The sequence below is a fragment of the Tachyglossus aculeatus genome, chromosome 11 (assembly GCF_015852505.1).
Source record: "Tachyglossus aculeatus isolate mTacAcu1 chromosome 11, mTacAcu1.pri, whole genome shotgun sequence".
Lineage (NCBI taxonomy): Eukaryota > Metazoa > Chordata > Mammalia > Monotremata > Tachyglossidae > Tachyglossus > Tachyglossus aculeatus.
The window spans coordinates 45,185,763-45,207,547 of record NC_052076.1 but is presented as its reverse complement, the minus strand read 5'-3'; the positions used below and the strand labels follow the sequence as shown (position 1 = coordinate 45,207,547).

At 44.4% G+C, this 21,785-nt stretch overlaps 1 protein-coding gene across 1 annotated transcript in view; it reads left to right on the top strand.

Moving 5' to 3' along the window:
• Positions 1 to 21,785, top strand: part of SLC7A5 (solute carrier family 7 member 5) — a 76,121-nt gene that overhangs the window by 37,697 nt on the left and 16,639 nt on the right. Inside the window, exons 4-6 of the mRNA XM_038754320.1 lie at positions 13,927 to 14,032; positions 15,446 to 15,490; positions 19,074 to 19,197. Coding sequence (XP_038610248.1) covers positions 13,927 to 14,032; positions 15,446 to 15,490; positions 19,074 to 19,197 — 275 coding nt within the window. The remainder of the gene's footprint in view (positions 1 to 13,926; positions 14,033 to 15,445; positions 15,491 to 19,073; positions 19,198 to 21,785) is intronic.

Genomic DNA, 21,785 nt, shown 5'->3' with positions numbered 1-21,785 from the left:
CCAGGATCTATGAAGGTTTAAACCATTGTCAGGAAATGACAGGAAAGAACAAGGTATTAATAGTCTGTGTGTTGTCCTTCTAGGTGTAGTTGGGATTAATACTCAAAGTGGCAGGCAGTTTAGGAAAGCGGGCACGTGGGAATCCTCCCTGCATCTATCTCTCAGGATGATCATTTCCTTCTCAGAGACACAGTTTGCTTTGATATAGTATCAGAGCTGCCCATTAGCTCTCTAGATAGAAGCTTTATTTGGAAATTTTTGTGTTTGGATTGGGGGTGGTTGTTTTTTCCCACCAAGATCCTGACCCAAGAGAAATCCTAAAACCTTGGTCAAGCTTTTAAGCACAGAAGGGCTTTGCTAGCCTTGGGGGTTTCAGTTGCAATGTTCAGCCTTTCCCCTCTGTCACATGTTGAAGGCTCTCCTGAGTTACCACTGACTGAAAATTAGTGCCCTCAGGCTATTTAGTGGTCTCTTTGTGAACAGAGTTGGAGTTCTTAGGGCTGATCCCAGCTGAATTAAAGCTCAGTTGAGAAGGAAAAGTCATCAGCTGAGAACATTTTTCCACTGGTTGAAGATCTTACCACAAGGAAAATTTTTGTCAGAGAAACTGGGGATGGAGTGGTGGCGGAATGGAACATGATGTGGGAATTTGCCATTTTCCCTTCTCCACCCACGTTCATTCTGGTCAAGGTTAAAAGAGAAGGAATTTGGAGGAACCGTAGCTCTTGGTTTGATGTCCCATAGGGTCATATGACCAAGGCACGCTGTGGCTAGCTATTCTAATAACTCTTTGCCATTCCTCTCCTACTGGAGAATTTAGTTGATGGGAACCCATATTCCCCTGGAGGATTGGTTATTTGTGGAGGCCATTCCTTCAGAGAACTCTAATAGCTAACAACTGTTTAAAAAAAAAATCTCAGACTTGGAAACCAATTCTGGGGGAGATCTGCCCATGGAATGTAAATTATGTCTACAACTGGAGCAATGTAGAATCCCCTGTGGAAGCATATTAGACACAGAACCCATTGGGGATTCTGTATCCTCAGCCCTGATTAGACATGGCTTTATAGATGGAGTCTGGCTCCATTATGGGAGGATTGAGCAGATTTGAATGGGATGTTGAACAGTGCAATATTCAAGATGCACAAAGGAAATGGTGGGTGATTTCAGGAGAGAAAAGATGCATTAACATCCTCAGACAGGATGCAACAAAGCTTCCCAGTTTGATTCAGGGTGCCCAGGGAGGTTTGCCTCTGAAGAAACAGAGAGCTCTCTGACTTTACCAGCCTACCACTCTTGGCATGGTGGTTGAGTTGGCACCTTCCAGACATGGCCAGAGGCCCAGAGTGCAGAGTGTGTAGTTACTCAGCCGGAAGCTGCTAACAGAGAGCAAGGCCTAGTCACCTTATCTAACCTGGGCTATCCTCTGCTCAGTTACCCTCTCCTTCACACCTAAAGCCTTTGTGGTGGTGCCAGCTACTGAAATAGTAAGTGGAGCCTGTTTTACTTAGTGACTCACAGGGGGGATTCACAAGAGGAGCCTACTACCGTCGAGGAGGTATTAGCCTACCTCGAGAAGGGAAGTACCTGTCCTGCTTAACCCTCCTCTTCCCAGGAGTCTACACAAGCATATGACCTCAAACTTGAGCTAATCTTCTTGCCCCTGTGGCTCTACTTATTCAAGTGACATAGCTGCGGTGTTGAAATAGAGTCCTATTGGCCAAAACCCAGCTCCGGTATACGAAGGTCCCAGAGTGGGTGTTTCGGTTGGCTGGAGTATCCGGGGTGGCCCACATGGAGCATCCTGTACGTCTCCTTCCTCCTCCAAGCCTCTTCACGCACCATCACACCCTCTCCCTCAGCCCCCCACACAGTCTTCCCCTGAATAGGATGATGGTGGGGACTTCTGACATTCGTTTAAATGGCTTTTTTGCAGGGAACCAGTATGGTCTAGTGGACAAAGCATGGGTCAGGAGCTCGGATTCTAATCCCTCCTCTGCAACTTGTCTGGTGTGTGACCGTGGGCAAATCACTTAATTTCTATATCCCATTTTCTTCAGTTGATAAAATGAAGTTAAAATTCCTATTCTTCCTCCCCTTTTAGCCTCTGAGCCCCATTTGAGACTCTGTCCTATCTATTTTGTATTTACCCCGGGGCTTAACACGTAAATTTGTAATTAATATCCAAGTAGGCACGAGAAGCAGCGTGGCCTAGTGGAAAGAGCAAGGGCTTGGGAGTCAGGACCTGGTTCTAATCCTGACTCTGCTACATCCCGGCTGAATGACCTTGGACAAGTCTCATAATAATAATAATAATAATAATAATAATGGTATTAAGCATTTACTATGCATCAAGCACTGTACTAAATGCTGGGGTAGATGCAAAATAATCAGGTCCAACACTGGGGTTCACAGTGTGAGTTGTAGGGAGAACAGGTATTGAATCCTCATTTTGCAAATGAAGGAACTGAGGCACAAGAAGTTAAGTGATTTGCCAAGGTCACACAGCAGTTGAAAGGCATAATTGGGATTAGAACCCAGCTCCTCTGACCCACAGGCCTGTGGTCTTTCCACTAGGCCATGCTACTTCTCTGTGCCTCAGTTTCCTCATCTGTAAAATGAGTATTCAATATCTATTCTCCCTCCTACTTAGACGGCAAGCCCTTTGTGAGGCAGAGACAGTGTCTGATCTGATAATCTGGTATCTAGCCCAGTGTTATGGCACAGTGTTTAACAAATATTATTGTGATAGTGATAATAGTAATCGTTAATCATTTTGGTACTATATAGCCACTGTGACTTACCCAAAATCTGAATATTTTTTAAAAAGGCAGAATTGTAACTCTGCCTCGAGAGAAGCAATGTAGCCTAGTGGATAGAGAATCAGAAGGACCTGGGTTCTAGAATTGGCTCTGCCTCTTGTCAGTCATTTCACTCTGCCTCAGTTACCTCATTTATAAAAGGAGGATCAAGATTGTGAGCCCCATGTGGGCCAGGGAATGTGTCAAACCTGATTACCTTGTATCTACCCCAGCACTTAGAACAGTGTTTGGCACGTAGTAAGCACTTAACAAATAGCATAAAAAAGGGTTTCAAGGCACTGCTTAGCCCTTTGCTTATTACTATCTGTCTCTGGAATAGTATCCTCAAAGGCAAATCACTGTCATTCTAGATTTACCATTAGTTTTCTTCATGAACTGAAGGTGGTGAGGAGGTATTTTACTTACCCATGAGAAGGATTACTACTGCACAGAGAGATTGTGGGAAAGCTTTAAGATCTATGGGTGGAAAGATTGTTTTAAGCAGAAAATGGGGAACTGTTCACAGGCACTGAGCCTAAGAGCTCCAGAGTTGGATTAGTAAGGTTTATATTTACATGCTAATACCACTGAGCTCAGCCAACTCCCTGACATTACAGGGGTTTAGCTGTTCTGATCAAAGTGATCCTAAAAATTGAGACTGAGCAGTAGATTCTCCTCAGAGGTTGGCTCTAGTGCAAAATAAGTTAATTGACTTCAGTAAGACCTTATTCGGCTTGTAGCTAGGAACCCGGCTTGGTGATGTTTCTCCATCCTTGGCCACAAATTGCTCCTGGTGAGCATTCAACTTGTATGCTTACCAAAGCCCTTGGGAAAATAAATGTGTTCTTTTGGGTGTGAATAACATGTCAGCCTGCTGTCTTATTGAAAAACTGGGGAGAAAGGAAGAGTTATTAAATTGTCCCTGCCTAAAATCTTAAAAATGGAAGAGAGAATTAGCTAAATGCATTCCATTCAGTTGGATGTTGTGAGTTCTGCTGTAGAAGTGATTTGCTTTTTTTTCCCCTTAGCACTATCTCTTTCAATTTCTCCCTCCAGATAGGGATTGATACAACTAAGAGCAATCCCCATATTGCTGATGCTGAGAGCTCACCTCCTCCAGGAGGCCTTCCCAGATTGAGCCCCCTTTTCCCTCTCCTCCTCCTCCCCATCCCCACCGCCCTACCTCCTTCCCCTCCCCACAGCGTGTATATATTTGTACAGATTTATTACTGTTTTACTTGTACATATTTACTATTCTATTTGTTTTGTTGGTGTGCATATAGCCTTAATTCTATTTGTTCTGACAATTTTGACACCTGTCTACATGCTTTGTTTTGTTGTCTGTCTCCCCCTTCTAGACTGTGAGCCCGTTGTTGGGTAGGGACCATCTCTATATGTTGCCAACTTGTACTTCCCAAGCGCTTAGTACAGTGCTCTCCACACAGTAAGTGCTCAATAAATATGATTGAATGAATGCATTTAAGAATCAGGAATTAGTTGTTCTGTCTGGGGGGAAGGGAAATGAATACAGAAGGAAATAAAAATGGGAATTTATCTGCATTAAACGATCACTTCCTGATGGTGAGTGAATTAAGTCCAAGTAGAAGCACTTAATCAGAATAGTGTGGTCACTAATGATTTTGAATGCAGTCATAGGTGGTGGTAGTATTAATAGTAGTGATAGTATTTATTAAGAGCTTACTATTTTTGAAATTTTGTGCCAAGTCCTGGGGTAAATAAATTCCCAGAAACCTCCTCTCCCTTGTAGACACACAGTTGAGACAGGATAGACAGCTTGAACCCACAGCTTCAAACATGGTCTTTGATTGATTAGTTGATTACTAACCACTGTGCTGAATCAGCTCTGAAGGTTCCTCAGGGGCAAAGGGGCTTCTGCTCCAAGTTGGTCTGGCAAGAGACAATGAGGCAGGATTCAAAGCAGGTGTTTCAGGAACCACTGGACTTCTGGCCTTATGGGGAAGCAACAGTGCCTAGTGGAATGAAATGGGCTTGGGAGTTAGCTGAGTACTAATTCTGGCTCTGCCACTTGCCAGCTGAGTTACATTGGGCAACTTTTTGATGCCTCAGCTCATGTGTAGATTGGGAATTCAGTATCTGTTATTCCTCCACTTAGTCTGTGAGCCCCATGTGGGATAGGGACTGTCTCTGACCCCAGTATGTGGCAAATACCATAATTATTATTATAATTTTTTATTATGAAGGGTTCTTGGATGGAGTGCTTTGAAGTGAGTTCATTCATTCAGTCAGTCATATTTATTGAGCGCTTACTGTGTGCAGAGCACTGTATTAAGCACTTGGGAAGTACAGATTGGCAACGTATAGAGACAGTCCCTACCCAACAATGGGCTCACAGTCTAGAAGGGGGACACAGACAACAAAACATGTAAACAGGTGTCAAAATCGGAGTACCCACTTGAGGTGGTGCTCAAAGCAACTGCCGGTGCCCCTTCCTTCTTTTAATTACCCTGCCTTTCTCATTCTACTGTCATTGACCAGACACTGGAAGGAAAGGTAAATGAGGATTCTGTAGAATATCTTAATGATACTTACTGGGCACTAAAGAAAAATCTTTTGGTCTATCCTACAGTCACCTCATGGACCCAAAGATAGTCCTTGCTCTGCAATTTCTAATACTTGTTCTAAACTAGTCTATAAGCTATTGGCAATGAGGGCTTTAGTCGTACTACTATTTGAGTGCCCGCCAGGTGCAATGCACTGTACCGATCAGTTGCTTCCTTTGGAAACTGATTTTTCAACCAATTTGATTTCATTGTCAAGAAGTTTGTTCTTTACCTTGACTCTTAAAATGCCCTTGCTTATTATTCTCCTGTGAGTGCTGGCTCCAATTCCTTGCAGTAATCTGCAGTCTGCTGCTACCTGTGAAAAGTGTGAAACGTGTGAAAAGTGATATCTTTTTTCCCCTCCATGCCCATCCTTGGCTGTCCTCTGGCTAGTCAGTATGACTAATCTCTCTCCCAGAGAAATAGAATTCATGCCCTTGGATGAAATGTCACACCAAAAGAATGAATATCAAGAATGTCACATGTAAAGACTCCAGGGGGAGTGATTTTTTTTTTTTGTTTTTGAAGACCCCAGGTGCTGAGACGAAACCAGGCATCAGAGTGAGAATGCTGCAGACATTATTAGATCAGTGCACAATTGGAAAAAGCAGGGAAGTTTACTGCATCCTCCAAACTAGAGGTGGACCACAGGCAGTCCATGGGCCAAGCCCAAACTCACAGGGCCACTTTACCTTGCATCTAGCTCTGTAAGGACAGTGGGGCTTGGAGTGGGCCCGGATGCTTTCAATATGCTAAAGTTGAAATCAGTGCCAGCCCCTTGACAGTAGACAAATAGCTTCCCACAATTCTGAAGTTGCTATCAGTGAGTGTGAGCATGCTGAGTAACTAGCTCACAAGGTTCACAGTAGTCTTTCCCGGCTTCAGAAGTTTAGAAGAAGGGTTCTTTTGTTTGAAGGAAGGATTAAAATTTACCCAGATTGTAAATAGTATGCCATAGAGGAATAATATGAATTGAGCCTGCACTCTATAGTTACCAAGAATATTGAGCCTGAATTTTCCAAATGCCTCTGCCATTTTCCGTTCCTAAGTTACGCATCTCTAGAAGTCCAGTTAAGCCATTTGGGACACTAAAGGAATGTTACTAATTGTTACCTTAAAGGCCCCAAAGAGTATGTCTTATTGTTAAACTTTTGATTAAAAAAAACGTTACTTTTTATTAATAATAACCCCAACTTTTCTGATAACTAATACTGTCCTAGGAATGAGTAAGGCTTTTGTTTTGGAAGTTGTATTAATTCTCTTAGGGTATTTGATGCACTAAAGGAATGCTGTTGTTGTTACCCTAGGGGGTTTGAAAGAGTTTGAGGCAGCCTTCCCAAAAGTGGAAAAAAAAAAACCCTACTAAACTTTAGTTATTAGGAGAATGGGAGTAGTTAAGGAAAGTATTTAAACCCTGAGAATTCCACATTCTTCATCACTAGAAACAGCCCATTACCAAAAGTGATAGGAGCACAGACTTCTGGCAAAAGGGCTTTCGAAGTGCATGTTGAAGGTCCCTGCCATGAAAGGCCTCTTCGAAGCTTATTATTTAGCCAAAGATCACCTTGCCAGAATTATTTTCCCCAGCAACAGTAAAGCTGGAGAAACTGCCATAAATTATAATAACAGTTGCTTTTTATCTTCCACTCTCAAAGCATTTTACAAAGCTGAACAGAGTGAGACCAAAACTATAGTCTTGGTGCCATATTTATTAGGCATGGCATGGAATAAAAGCCTGCTCTGGAAGTTGGACTAAGCTGGATAGTGATCTCTAATCTTGACTTCTAACAGAGCCTCCTTGTGCCTTTTGGAGCCAAGTGCCAACCATCTGAAACATCATGGACTAGGCACTTGAATGGGGTACCAATTAATCAGTGGTATTTATTGAGTGCTTACTATGTGCGGAGAACTGTACTAAGTGCTTTTAAGTGCAGTACAACAGAATTGGCAGATGGGATCCCTGCCCACAAAGAGCTTACAGTCTACGGGGGGAGCCAGAAATTAAAATAAATTACAGCTAGGGGAAATGGTGGAATATAAGGATGTTTATATAAGTGCTGTGGGGCTCGGTAAGGGGACTCCCTACCCATCAGACCAGCCAAAGCCACTGCCCTGGAAGTGGGTCAGTAAAGGAAGGGTCTTTTAATGACTTGATGTTCACCAGCATAGTTTTCACCACAGCGTTCTTGAATCCTTCTGTGTTTCAGGATCACGTCTATGAGTGAAGACATACTGACTTGATCTTGTGCTGTTAGAGCTATAGGTGTCCCTGAAACCAAGCCTAGCAGTATGTTTCTGCTCCATGCCTCTAAAGCCAGATAAAATCTAAAAAAACCTTCAGCCCGCAGTATAGTATTCTGCTGCTGCGAATGTTGAAATGCTTTATAATAATAATAATGATGGCATTTGTTAAGTGCTTAATATGTGCAAAACACTGTTCTAAGTGCTGGGGGGATACCAGGTGATCAGGTTGTCCCATGTGGGGCTCACAGTCTTAACCCCCATTTTGCAGGTGAGGTAACTGAGGCTCAGAGAAGTTAAGTGACTTGCCCAAGGTCACACAGCAGAAGGAGCCAAAGGAGCAGAAGTTTTATGCTTTTAGGACCCCATTTTCCAAAGGGAAGAAAATTGCACAAGAAAAGGTGTGCGTGGGGAATAGTAATTTGTGATAACCTCATCGTGCTACAGTATATACACTTGGGCCCGTCATCAGTATCAGGAGTTCCCATCTGCTCCATCCAGTAAAAGAGGCAGACATGGAGAGTGGGAGAGAGAAAGCAGGAAGGAGTTACAGTAAGGAGAAGATAGAGCCAGGTAATTAATGAAGCAGTGTGGTCTAGTGGACAGCACCGGCCTGGGGGTCAGAGGACCTGGGTTCTAGTCCCTGTTCTGCCAGTTTTCTTCTGTGACCTTGGGCAAGTTACTTCTCTGGGCTTCAGTTTCCCCCTCTGTAAAATGGGGATTCGATCCCTGTTCTTCTTCCTTCTTAGACCACAAGCTCCATGTGGGACAGGGACCTTCATTCATTCATTCATTCATTCATTCAATCAATCAATCGTATTTATTCAGCCCTTACTGTGCACAGAGCACTGTACTAAGTGCTTGGAAAGAACAATTGTCTGGTGTCTACACCAGTGCCTAGAGCAGTGCTTGACACATAAAGCTAAACAAATACAATAATAATAATAATAATAATAATAATAATGATACCACCAAGAGAATGGTATAGAAGGCTGTTTCTCAGGCCTTATTTGATCACTGGAAACTAAAACAGCAGCATCCTTACAGTATTTAGTCTGTGGGAAAGAAAAAATATCAAACACTCCGTGGATTTGAATATGTGGGCAGCATGTATGGGTTATGTTTGTCTCTGAGTGTACTTGTGAAGAAGTTTTCATCCATGAATCTGAGCCCTTTGCTGCTGCTTGTTAGCAGTTTATCCTGGTGGGAAAAGTGTGTGGTTGCCCCAGTGTGATCATTGTCCTAGTTTTATGCTGTCGAGTCGTCTCTGACCCAGAGCGACTCCAAGGACACATCTCTCCCAGAATGCCCCACCTCCAGCTGTAATCATTCTGGTAGTGTAACCATAGAGTTTTCTTGGTTAAAAATACGAAAGTGTTTTACCATTGCCTCCTTCCGCGCAGTAAACTTGAGTCTCCGCCTTTGATTCTCTCCCATGCCACTGCTGCCCAGCACAGGTGAGTTTTGACATGTAGCAGATTACCTTCCACATATTAGCCACTGCCCGAGCTAGGAATGGATTGGGTATGCCTCTGACTCTTCCTTCCATAGACGAGACTGGTAAAGTATTGGAAACTTTCCAAGTGCGATAGTGAGAGGATACTGTAATCATTAGGAAATAGAAAAAACCAGTCCATCCAAATGGAGCCCTGCCCCAGGTTCTCAGTATGCGGCAGCAAGTAAAAAAATCCCACTCATTCTGGCCTGCTGGGTTTCTCTCACTGACCTGAGTGTTAAACTCATGAATTGGAAGCATAGATTTGGGGATTTTAAGTTTACCGCGGGTCCGGCAGATCACAGAATACTGCCTCAGTGAAATAGTAGATCTCTTAGTTCTGCAAGGTGAGCACTATCCAAATTAATGGGTGTCTTTGTGTTCCAAGTTCCTCATTTCTATTGCTGGGCCTGAAGCTTGCGTGAGTCCAGTCAGAAGCCGGAGAGAAAAGGAACTCTCTTCTTCTTGTTGGGTGTGATCGTCTTCCCACTTAAACTACCTTGAAAGAGTCCCACCAGGGCTTGGGGGAAAGAAAAAGAACGCCTCCATGACTCGGATCCTTTGGTTAGGAGGATTTTCCAGATTGTCTCCATTTTGGGCAAGTTGGTAAACCTGGAACTTAATAAAAAATAGAGCTGGAAGAGACCTTGACATCATCTAGTTCATCCTCTCGCCTTCTGGCAGTTGACCCAGTCCGCTGACAGTCTTACCAGAGGGAAAGAAGAGGATTGTGACATCTTGGGTCTCCCATTCCCAAGTTGTAAGCATCTCGGAAATTATTCACTGTACATAACCAGCTAGTAATAATGATGGCATTTGTTAAGCGCTTACTATGTACAAAGCACTGTTCTAAGCACAGGGGAGGATACAAGGTGATCAGGTTGTCCCATGGGGGGCTCACAGTCTTCATCCCCATTTTACAGATGAGGGAACTGAGGCACAGAGAAGTGAAGTGACTTGCCCAGAGTCACACAGCTGACAATGGTGGAGCCGGAATTTGAACCCATACCCTCTGACTCTGAAGCCGCACATGGATATTCTCATTTCCTTATTTTCTACTAGGATTTAGGTTAATTTTAATAAAACCAAAATCCAGTCTGGTTGCCTTAATTAGGTTCAGAGAAGCAGCGTGGCTCAGTGGAAAGAGCACGGGCTTTGGAGTCAGAGGTCATGGCACTTGTTTTTGTTTTGACCTCAGTAAAGATGCAGAACAGATGGTTAATGTGACCTTTCAAGATTTCTAGTCATAAATATTGGAAAGGCTGTTGAACCAGTTCTGGACTCAGACATAGATTAGCTCTGTGGGGGTGTGAGGGGTGGTCCACAATCCCAAAGAGTATATTCTCTTGCTCCAGAGTTCTCCTTAAGTCAGATGATTCAGAATTCCTGGACTAATCCTGAAGTAACCGATGGAAGGGAATGTTTCACGTGCAAGCCAGGATCTGCAGAACTTTTTTTTTTGCCCCCCCCCCCCCCTTTATTGCTTTCCCCCACTTCCTTCAACTGCGCCTCAGGGCCTTGGTAGCTCTCCCAGTCTGTCGTGGACAACTCCAAAAATTGGGGAAATCCAATTTTTTCTTTCCAAGGCTGAGTCCTTCACTCTCCCAGCTGTACCTGCAATTGCTTCAGGTCCCATCCCCTTCTCTTCCCTGTCCCCCACCACTCTCTTTACATATGGGTCCTGAAACCCTACCTTGGACACTGGGTACAGCTGGCATCCCTCGATTTATTGGAGGTGGAGAAAATCCACAGTAAGTTTAGCATAGTTTAATTAAGCACCTTCACTTCTCCCTACCTTCCCACATCCCTCTTTCTCCTCTCCACTCTTTCTTCCCTGGGGTTGGGGGGAAGCAGGCTCAAAGAACCCCTCAATTTGTGCCCCAGCAAAGAAGCAGCATATGCAGCGGACTCCAGCATACGCAAGAGTAAAGCCAACACACTGAAGTGTATCTAGAGGTTGGGCAGAAGGTAGCTTCCTTGCAATTATCTCCTCCAAGGAAGCATAAGTTCCCAACATCTCCTGCATTTACTAACCCAAGGGGTGATGGATTCATAACACTCTTTACTGTAAAGGTGCCTCTGTTCTCCCTGCTATCAGATGTGTCCCTCCCTCCTTCCAAAGTTGTCCTAAAAAAAAACCATTCCCTGATTAACCCTTCAGCCTTCATGTCCTTCCTGCCATTTCAGCACTCATTTATTTCTACTAGTGTACTTGTTTCTGCTTATTCATTGGGTCTTTACTGGAATCCATTCTCCCCCTTTCAACTGGTATAATCTATCTCTCCCACTGTTGGATTGTGTCTTTCTTCTCTGTGTTTCCCAAGTCTCTAGTATAGCTCTGTGAATCTTCAAAGCTCATTAAGTACTTATTGCTGATGGAAAAAGTGTGTTTCACCCAGTGGCATTCTTGGAGACCCCCATGTTAAGGAAAAGTCACATTGTCATTCTCACCCCAGGTCTGATGCTGCGAATATATGCAGAGCCACTTCTTCCGACACCACATCACCCTGTGTGCAGGCTGTTGGCAGAGATAGGGACCGTTTTGCCGATGTCACATTCTATCCTTTCTGGCAGAACTGAGTGTACTGTGATATCCTGAGCATGGACACTGCAAGAGAGTGGATTTGACTGCTCTTTCTAAGAACATTCTCTTCCTCTGAATTGTCTGACCAGTTCTTCCTCCATAACTCAAGGGTTAAATCACAGTGGCTCTGACTGCCACTGTGATTTGATGGTTTTCATGATTAGAACAGATCTGGGCCTCAAGTCAAATCACATGGTGGTCAGATGCTCACATGTCTGATAGATCCTACACTTCTGGGCCTCTGCTTCTTCATTTCAAAGGAGAGAGAGCCCCTATTTCATTGGGGCAGGAAGTGGCGCTCTTCCCGCTCTTCATCTGTGTGCTCCAGATCGGGATGTTAGGTTTAAGATCAAAAGGTCTGAAACCCAACAACTTCAGAGATCTTAAAATAAATAAACCATGGGGCTTGGGTGGGCGTGATTTTTATTTTCCTCATTTTTATTGAAGAAATAGACAAATAACAAGAACTTTTGTAACTCACTTCCCTTCCCACCCTTCTTGGAGATTCCAGCATGGTAGCAGTTATCCCTAGGAAATCCTGTCCTTATCAATTCAATGCAGCCTTCATTTTGGATGAAATTACAAAGTTTTATCTTTAATAAGATTTCTATGGCTCTTTCCGATGATAGTTTCTAATAAAACACCTACTCCTCATAATCACCGTGTCCAGTAGATGATCATGTCAGTGCTCTTTTTGCATGTCGGGAGACCAAGGCAAGTTAAAGCAATTATGCAGGATCGTCCAGCAAATTAAGGCAGAGCTGAGATTGAGATATCCCTCAGGTGGTTTCACAGGGTGTTTGTTTGTAATATTCCTTCATTCCTGCAGAAAAACCATCAACTACAGGCTGGGATCACGTCTGCAAACAGTTTTAGTGTGTTGCACCACTCTCCTTTATCCGAGGACATAGATCCGGCTGAGACTTTGGGTCGATGTCTGCACGCTGAGGCTGTGATCTAGCCTAGGCAGTGACCATTTGTTGTGGATAGCATTTCCACGTGCTGGTTTGGTGGGCATCCTCGGGTGTAAAAATCCCCAGTAGCCACTGCAGTCGCTAAGGTTCAGTGGGTACTCTCCAACAAATGTCCACAGTGTTTGACTTAGTTTTAAATCTGTGACTGGTGCCACATAAAGTGGAGTGCTAGAGTTGAAGTTTAGAAAGGGCCTTCTATGCCTGGGGAAGCTACTTGGGCTTTCTCGTTACTGCCAAGCCTGCAGGCCTTAGTTTCACCTTGCCACAAAATTTCAGCTCAGCCTCTCTTCCCCTCTTTCCCTTCTCCAAACACACCCCCCGCTTTGCAGTTACCACAGTGTTCAGGCGATAAGTTGGTTCTAGAGAAAATTTTCCAAAGTTCTCCCCATCTAAATATCTAATTAAGTAGTCTAATTATGTAGAGATCCAGCCTGGCTCTCCTTAGGGCGGGGGATTTGGCAATAGCTCACAACTCTGGCACCTTGGCTATGGACTTTGAATTTATGGTGGAAACATCTTGCCGGGGCTCTTTTAAGATGTGTTTTACAGCAGGGAAACCGTTTCAGTTGGCAGCTGCCTATTGGCGCCTCTGAAAAGATTCTGTCTCCGTGCTCTGAGGTAAGCTATAAAGCTCTCAGTGCTTTAGACTGGCTCCTGAGTCCACCTCCCACAGTTTTTTGCATTCAGCTTCATTGCTTCAGCAACTCCTCTTTTTATGATTTTTCGGAATGGTTTGTTCCCAGGGCAGGTGTTGTGAGAACAGACAGCGCTGGTGAAAGACTGCGTGCTTGTGTATCTAAGTCATTCTGAATATGTGTTTGTGGACTACATTAGGGCCTGGACACCAGCCTCAGGGAATCAGTGTAAATGAGAGCCTTTTCCAGTCATGTATTCTTCCCAAATACAGATTCAGGTCAGGAGGAGGTGAAAGGCAGATGTGATCGACAGCTCATTTGTACACACTGCAACCCAAATAGGTAGTAATGAGAAGTAGTATTTACCTTGAGGATGGCTCTTAAGATCTTAATTCAAATTGGTAAGTAAATGAGTGGTATGACCAAAGCTGTTACCACCAGAGTTTCTCTGTGTCCCATTAACCTGTTTGTATATTTCATCATCTCTTGGAGAAGCAAATGACCCCTCTCCTGCAATAGCAGACTGGTCCCCCATCAACCCTGCTTCATTTTTCGAACCCCTCTGGAATTGTATTTTGATATTGTATTCTATCTTTTTCTTTTGACTTTGGCAGGTAATGTGTCTAACCTGAATCCAGAGTTCTCATTCGAAGGTACCAATTTAGATGTTGGAAATATCGTGCTGGCTTTGTACAGTGGCCTCTTCGCCTACGGTGGCTGGTAAGATACTGGAATGCCTTGGACATTTACTTCACTCTTTACCATTCTAGGGGGAACATGTGACTCCTTTGTAGAAAGTTTGCTCTCCCCTCTCTTGCAAACTGAAATGCAGTGCTGTGCTCCTTATCGAATGTAACCTCTGGAGACCCAGTCACCAAATGGTGATGGTGAGCAGAACAGTTTAGACACTTCAGGGCTAACTGCCACCTAGTCTGTAAAGTGTTGCTATTTATTTGGGCTGTTACAAATAGTCTCCATTTCAAGCATCTTTGATGTGACTTTCCTGAGCCCTACAGTGAAGAATTCAGTTCAAACAAGGGGATTTCAACAGCTGCAGCCGTTCAGGTCATTTGTACCTGTTGTGGGGTCAGAAACTAGAGGTGCTATCACAGAGTTTTAGAGTACGAGTAGAGTGTGGGCGAAATGGGTCCGGAGAGTCATGCTTGGTTGATTTTTCGGGTCAGAAAGAGGGTAAGGAATCAAATTCCCGGGGGACATAAGGCAGTTTGTAGCAGGGATTGAGAACGGGCCATCCAGGAGCCAGAGGCTATTTCAGGTGGATGGGCAGAGGGTGCAGGATAGGGAAGTGGTCCTTCACCCACTCACTCCCGGGAACAAAATAAAATAAGTCAGGGGCAAGTCTCTAATGACCCTCTTCTTCCTGGTCTCTGCCAGTAGCTGATGAATATTTGTGATGGTTATGCAGCCCTGCTTCTGGCTTTTTCCCTTGAGGTATTTTTGTGGTTTTCTAGCACCCATACTGACTTCACTGAGTCTCTCAATGCATCTCCTGAAATTCATAAATCCCTATTTAAAACATTTATTAGCCCTTTTATTTTTTAAGGGTAATGACATGGGCATCACATGGATGTGCTAGCAGACCCTTCCCTGCCTCCCCTTTGTTTCCCTCTAGGCCTTCAAGAGAGTTTCTTTTTCGGAACCCCTTTGTTTGCCAGACTTTTTATCCATGCAGGGAAGGGGTTGAGGGAAATGAGGCACCCAAACTGCTCAAGTGAGAAGGAAAGGAACCTTAAAAGTTGCCCCGAGACTCCTGGCTGAAGCTAAATTCAGAATAAACCATTGGCTCCCATCACTGTTGGTGATTTAAGCTGTGATCTGTAGGAAGGATGGGGTGGGCACTCAGAATATCCTTTTATTCTGGTTCCTAGTGTGATGTTCCCCCAACCCCCACCTTCCCCTCCCCTCCCCCTATCCTGGCATCCCAGACCGTATCGCTCCTCCCTGCTGCCTCCTCATAGCAAGGGGGGAAAGAGAGCTGAGGAGCACACGGTGAGATGGGGAGGTGTATTCTCCTCCAGGCCTCACTCTGTTTCCCTCAGCCATCATTACTCGTTTTGTTTCTGTGGAGCCTGGTGGGAGGGGAATATTTTAACCTTATCCTTTAAATTACAGGAATTACTTGAATTTTGTCACAGAGGAGATGATAAACCCCTACAGGTATGTGAAACCAAGACATTTATTTTAAATTAAATGACCAAACTCTCACAGATTTCACTAAAATCCTGCCTGGATGAGCAGACCCTTCCCTGAAACAAAACTCGCGCCCTCCCTCCCGGCCGCCCAGCTCATTTTCAGGGTGAAACTTTCTGTGGGCTCACCCAACTTCTGCTTCCACCTTGGCCTCACCCAACTTCCTCTCCCATTCATTCATTCATTCAATTGTATTTATTGAGCGCTTACTGTGTGCAGAGCACTGTACTAAGCACTTGAGAAGTACAAGTTGGCAACATATAGAGACGGTCCCTACCCAACCTGTGTGCCTCGAATTCCCAGCAGCAACGTACCTCACCACAGTAGAATCTAAAGGGTCTCAGAGTTCCTCTTTCTTGCCCAGAAATGCCTCGATCCCCCACAGCTCCACTCTTTGGCATTTTGATCACAGGAACACAAGGTCAAGGAACATAGTTTTTTCCGAGAGGGAAAAACAGGGTGTTTGTATATTATTGCCAGTGTGTCTTTAGAATGAGAGACTGATCCATAGTAATAAGGCTGCTGTTGTACTAAACACAGTGCTTCTCCAAGAATGACTTCAGGACAAAAAATGGCCGTTTACTTAAGTAAATCATTTGAACTCAGCCTTGGGAAAGGGTATTAACTCGTGAATTGTGCAGTCCTGACTTGCATATGGCCTCTCCTCCCCCAGCAGAAGGGTTTTTGGAGTGGGAGGTGTTTGGTAACCTGCAGGTGTAGGGTTGTGTTGGCCGAGGACCACTTTTAAGTAGTCGGCATGGCTCTTGGGAAAGGCAGTTCAGTCATCACTCACCTCTGGGGCTTCTTTCTGCGTGTCTGTGTTTTAGTTAACTTACTCCGCCTCTGTCTCCAAGGCCTGCATTTTTCTAATTGGCTTCCTTGGACCTGCATTCAGTTCCTGTACTCAGTGACCAAGTTTTTATAATAGACACAAATCAAAGTTTCCAAGTGCACAAAATAGGGTGCTTAAGTAAGGATGTGTGCATAAACACATTTCCTCTGAGCATTCACCACATTGGGTCAGTGATTTCCCAGTTTCTTTTTCTTTGCTAAAATCCCTTGTGGGATCCAGATATGTTTTATGGGCTGCTTTTAGATTTTTCATACTGTTTCCCCTCGAGTACCGCAGGCAATGGTCAGAAAACACTAATGTCTGTAACAAAATCCCCATATCTCGGTGGTCCCACCCTGCACCTTGCGCAGTCCCAGGAGACTTCAGGAAAGTATGATGCCAGCATTTTCTGTCATAGTGCAGTTCAAGTCAAAAGGACTCAAGCATTATCTTGAGCTGGCCCAGGCTGGGGGGTAAAATTACACTCTTATGTAATCCACTTGCTGGCCTAAGACCAGAATGTGCTCTTCTCAGGGATGAGACACTGCCAGCAAAGATGGCAGTGATGATATGACTGCTCATGGACAAAGAATATCCCATGCACAGAGATCCTCGTGTGTGTTCCTAGTACTGCAATCAGGCAAGCCTGCTGACACCAGGATGCCCAGGAGTGAGAGTAGTTGTTTGTGGCTCCAAAAGCAAGAGTCTTTTAGCACAGTGCAATTCCCGTAATATTGGGTTTCTCCCATGTGCATTCACATATAAGGGGAATTTTTCCACTAGATAATTTATTTTCAAAAACAATGCCTTCCTGGAAAGAAACAGTAGCGTCTGTAGCTTCACAGTACCCCTAGATTCTTGCTTTCCCTTAACTCTCCATAAGTCACCATCAGCTTCTGTTCCTTGATTTTCAAAGCAGCCCCAATATTTATATTCTCGTACTCTGCAATACCCCCGGTTTCGTCTTTAGTCATCCATCCTCTCCTCTCATCCACCCAAACCTTGGGTTCAGGCACCTTTCCGGCTCAGAAAGCACAACCTAGGATTAGTGTTTCCTAAGACTGTACTTTGGAGAGCGTGGTAGTCAAGCAGGTTGTGACCGTGAATATAAAGTTGCTATCTTTCTGCCGCAAACATTGGCCTGGACTGCTCCAGACTGAGGGCACGAAACAAGTCCCAAGGTTGGCAGAACATGGAGTGACATGTATTAGGTACCAAAGGGTTGGATTTGCTGAAAGACAGGCCAGTGTTGCACCCTGGGGGAGAGGTAAAGGGAAAGGATTTCTTCTCTAGCAAAATGTTGTAAAGCCATTTTCTGATCTGAGTGTAGAGGGTATAATATTTATACAACTCACAAGGCGTTTCAGGTTAAACCCTACTTGATTAGGATGATGATGTAAGCAACTATGATTTGCCCCCTTGCAACTGGGTCTCTGCTTTTCTATTTCTCAGACCTCTGAATCTTCTACAGTTGAGGTGGCCCTTGAAAAACAGCTGTTTCTGGACTTATTTGATTACTTACAAATTAGCTCGACACATAAATGGGAGTGAATGCTATGAGTCTGTTTCTACATTGTAATAATACTAATGTGGGTATTTAAGCGCTTACTATGTGCCAAGCACTGTTCTAAGCACTGGGGGGATACAAGGTAATCAAGGTTGTCCCACATGGGGCTCAGTCTTAATCCTCATTTTCCAGATGAGGGAACTGAGGCACAGAGAAGTTGTGACTTGCCCAAAGTCACATAGCTGACCAGTGGCGGAGCCAAGATTAGAACCCACGACCTCTAACTCCCAAGCCCATGCTCTTTCCACTGAGCCACGCTGCTTCTCATTATAATCACAGGAGTGTATAAAAGAATCCTAATTGAGTGACCACTAAATAACCCCGAAGTCAAATCCTCTTTTCTCCAGAGAGAAATGTGCCTTAACTGGCAAAGAGACAAAAATTTTGTATTCGCTTCTACTATTTATAAAAGGGGAATGCTCTCCTCACTTTGGGTTTTGGTCTTTTGGGTCAATATTCACCATTGCCTAATGAGGCAGGCCTGTTTTCTCCTTGGTAAGGGCAGTTGATGCTGCGTCCGGAGAGGCAGCTAGCTGATTGCTGACCGCAGCCGAGAGTGATATGAATAAATTTAGACTGTTTCCCTAACCTTCAGGGCTGTCCCAAAGCTTCGGAACATTAGAGATGGGAGTCATTCAGCCCCCTTCCCACGGGCCTGCCCAGCTATTGCTAGACAGCTGCCCCATATCCAGGAAGAGCTACTGATAGATGGTGCTGCTCCTTAGTTTGGATGGGAATGGGCATTCTTATCCCAAGAGACTGTCTTCTCTCCTTATGTTGGAGGTGGGCATCACTTGTGCTACACATTAAAGCCCACTGACCAAAAGGTCATAGGTTACCTGCAGGATGTCATTCGGGCAATTTGGAATTTAATTTAAGCACCTAGTATAGTGCTCTGCACGCAGTAAGCGTTCAATAAATATGATTGAATGAATGGATTCCTAAATTTTTTCCTGAAGAGAGAGGAGAAACGCATATTGAGTGACGGTCAGGTGGCGATGGAAGGTCTGGCCAAGTGCTCTGACCCGATAATGAAGAGAAAGGCTGGGCATCAGGGCAGCCACCTCTGGCTCTGTAATCTGTTCAAGAACCACAACAGGACCCCAGGATCTGGTGTGTTACGGTGTCCCTCTTCTGCCTGTTCATTTCAGAAACTTGCCTCTGGCCATCATTATTTCACTGCCTGTGGTCACCTTGGTCTATGTCCTGACTAACCTGGCTTACTTCACCACGCTGTCGACGGAGCAAATGCTGACATCGGAAGCTGTGGCAGTGGTAAGATAGCGAGAATCCTGGCCCCATCGTCTCTGAGGAGGCCTCCTTCCTTGGCTTTACTGTCCCGAACGGATTGGAATCTGCAGCAAATGATTCGGGAGCAGAAAAACCTCGTGGCGAGAACATGGGAGGCAAAAGGGCCTGGGTTCTAATCCCAGCTTTGCCAAATGCTTGCCTTGTGACCTTGGGCAAGTCATTTAAATTCTGTGCCTCAGTTTCTTCAACTGTAAAATGAGGTTACCTTTTCTCCTACTTAGATTGTGAGCCCCATGCGGGAAAAGGACCGGGTCCAACCTAATTAACTTGCACCTACCCCAGCTCTTAGAGTAGTGTTGGACACATAGTGAGCACTTAACAAAAACCATTTTTAAAAAAAGGCCAATCCGCTCAGCCAGGTGGTATTCTCAGCAAGAGGGTTTTGGGCTGGAACCCGGGGTGCTGTAATTTAGATGTTGAAAGGGTTTGCAAAGCAGTTTTGCTTATCTAACATGAAAGTACTAGATACTTCAGGATGAATTATGATAATTAACTCCTAAATGTTTTAATCTACTTGGCTCACCCCTCCCTCAAGCTAATAGCTTCAATTGATAAGGGTAGTCAACAGGTAACTTGTTCTGGCCCAGGCTACTCCCTTAATAAATGGTTTCTATTAGCATTTTCCTCTTCTTGCTGGTGCCCCTCCTTATCACCAGTGGTTTTTGAGGGCTTATTATGTGCAGAGCACTGTACTAAGTGCTCATTAGAGTACCCGTAACTCTGCACATACCCTTTCCTCCCTGGCATATTTTTAAGTACTTCTCTGCCCTCCTGGGTGACAGTGTAATATAATCAGCAACAGGCAGGGGAGAGCACATGCTGAGTTGGGAGAAGGGGGGATAAGGTACAGGATGACCCCTTCTTTGAGTGGGCTTGAGGAACTGTGAACTTCAGCCCTGGGGTTCAAAGGGTGTCCTGAGTGCTTAGTACAGTGCTTTGCACACAGTAAGTATTCAACAAATAATAATAATGATGGTATTTATTAAGCACTTACTATGTGCAAAGCACTGTTCTAAGCTCTGGGGAGGTTACAAGGTGATCAGGTTGTCCCACGGGGGGCTCACAGTCTTAATCCCCATTTTACAGATGAGGTAACTGAGGCACAGAAAAGTGAAGTGACTTGCCCAAAGTCACACAGCTGACAATTGGCAGAGTCTGGATTTGAACCCATGACCTCTGACTCCAAAACCCATGCATGCTCTTTCCACTGAGCCACAAATTGAATGAGTGCAGGGAGGAAGGGCTTGGAAAGAGGTGCCAGCTCACTTTTCTCTCTGAGGGCTGATTTGAAAGTAGAGATTAGGTTAATAGGGAGTGAACTCGAATTCTCTGAGGCAAAGTCCAGAAAGAGGACCCTTAAGGGATCATAGTTTTATACGTGTTTTTATACATATAAAACTTTTATATGTGTTTTTGACAATGATGATTCAGTGACCAGATCTTTCTAGTTAGTGATCAAAGCTGAAATTCCAAACTTAGGGTTGGACTGTTCCCTCCCGTTCTTGCCTGCACATCTGGATGCATTATAATTGTACTGCACGCTTGATCTCCTGTGCGAGCTTGAACAAGTAGCAAATACATTTGTGTTAAATTTAGCTAGGGAAAGGAGGAGAGGAGAGAGAAAACTGCCTCTTTGGGGTTGCTGGGTTGGTCGGGTAGATGGTTTATTTCAGTTTGATTCTCAAACAGAATAGATGGAGCCTGCTTAAGTCCTTGAGGGGAGAGTTTTCTAAGATAATAAAATGAAGGTGATGGTTGAAATAGTGTGGTATTAGACACACTTTCTTTAACCTATTCTGAGGGGAGAGTTTTCTAAGATAATAAAATGAAGGTGATGGTTGAAATAGTGTGGTATTAGACACACTTTCTTTAACCTATTCTGAGGGGAGAGTTTTCTAAGATAATAAAATGAAGGTGATGGTTGAAATAGTGTGGTATTAGACACACTTTCTTTAGCCTATTCTGAGGGGAGAGTTTTCTAAGATAATAAAATGAAGGTGATGGTTGAAATAGTGTGGTATTAGACACACTTTCTTTAACCAATCGATTGCATTTTTTGGGTGCTTCCTATATGCCAGGTTCTGTACTAAGCACTGGGGTAGGTACAAGATAATCAGGTTGGACTCAGCCCATGTCCCACAGGGGGCTCATGGTCTTAAACTCCATCTTACTGATAAGGTAACTGAGGCACAGAGAAAAGTGACTTGCCCAGGGTCACACAGCAGACAATGGGCAGAGCTGGAATTAGAGTGGAGGTCCTCTGATTTCCAGGCCTGTGGTGGCTACTGTAGTAGTTATACACATTCCCTACCCACAAGGAGCTTGAAAGTGGTTACAGACTAGAGCCCCAACATATTAAGAAGAGCACAAAGTTGCCAGAGCGACCACACTTTCCAGAGATGCATGGAACCAAATACAGTCTTCCTTCTTCTCAGAGCCCCTTCGAGTGGTTTCACATACCATTCACATTCGAGCTGATCACGTTCCGTCATCCAAACCTCCTCAGCGACAACCGTTGCTTCATTCAATCGTATTTATTGAGGGCTTACTGT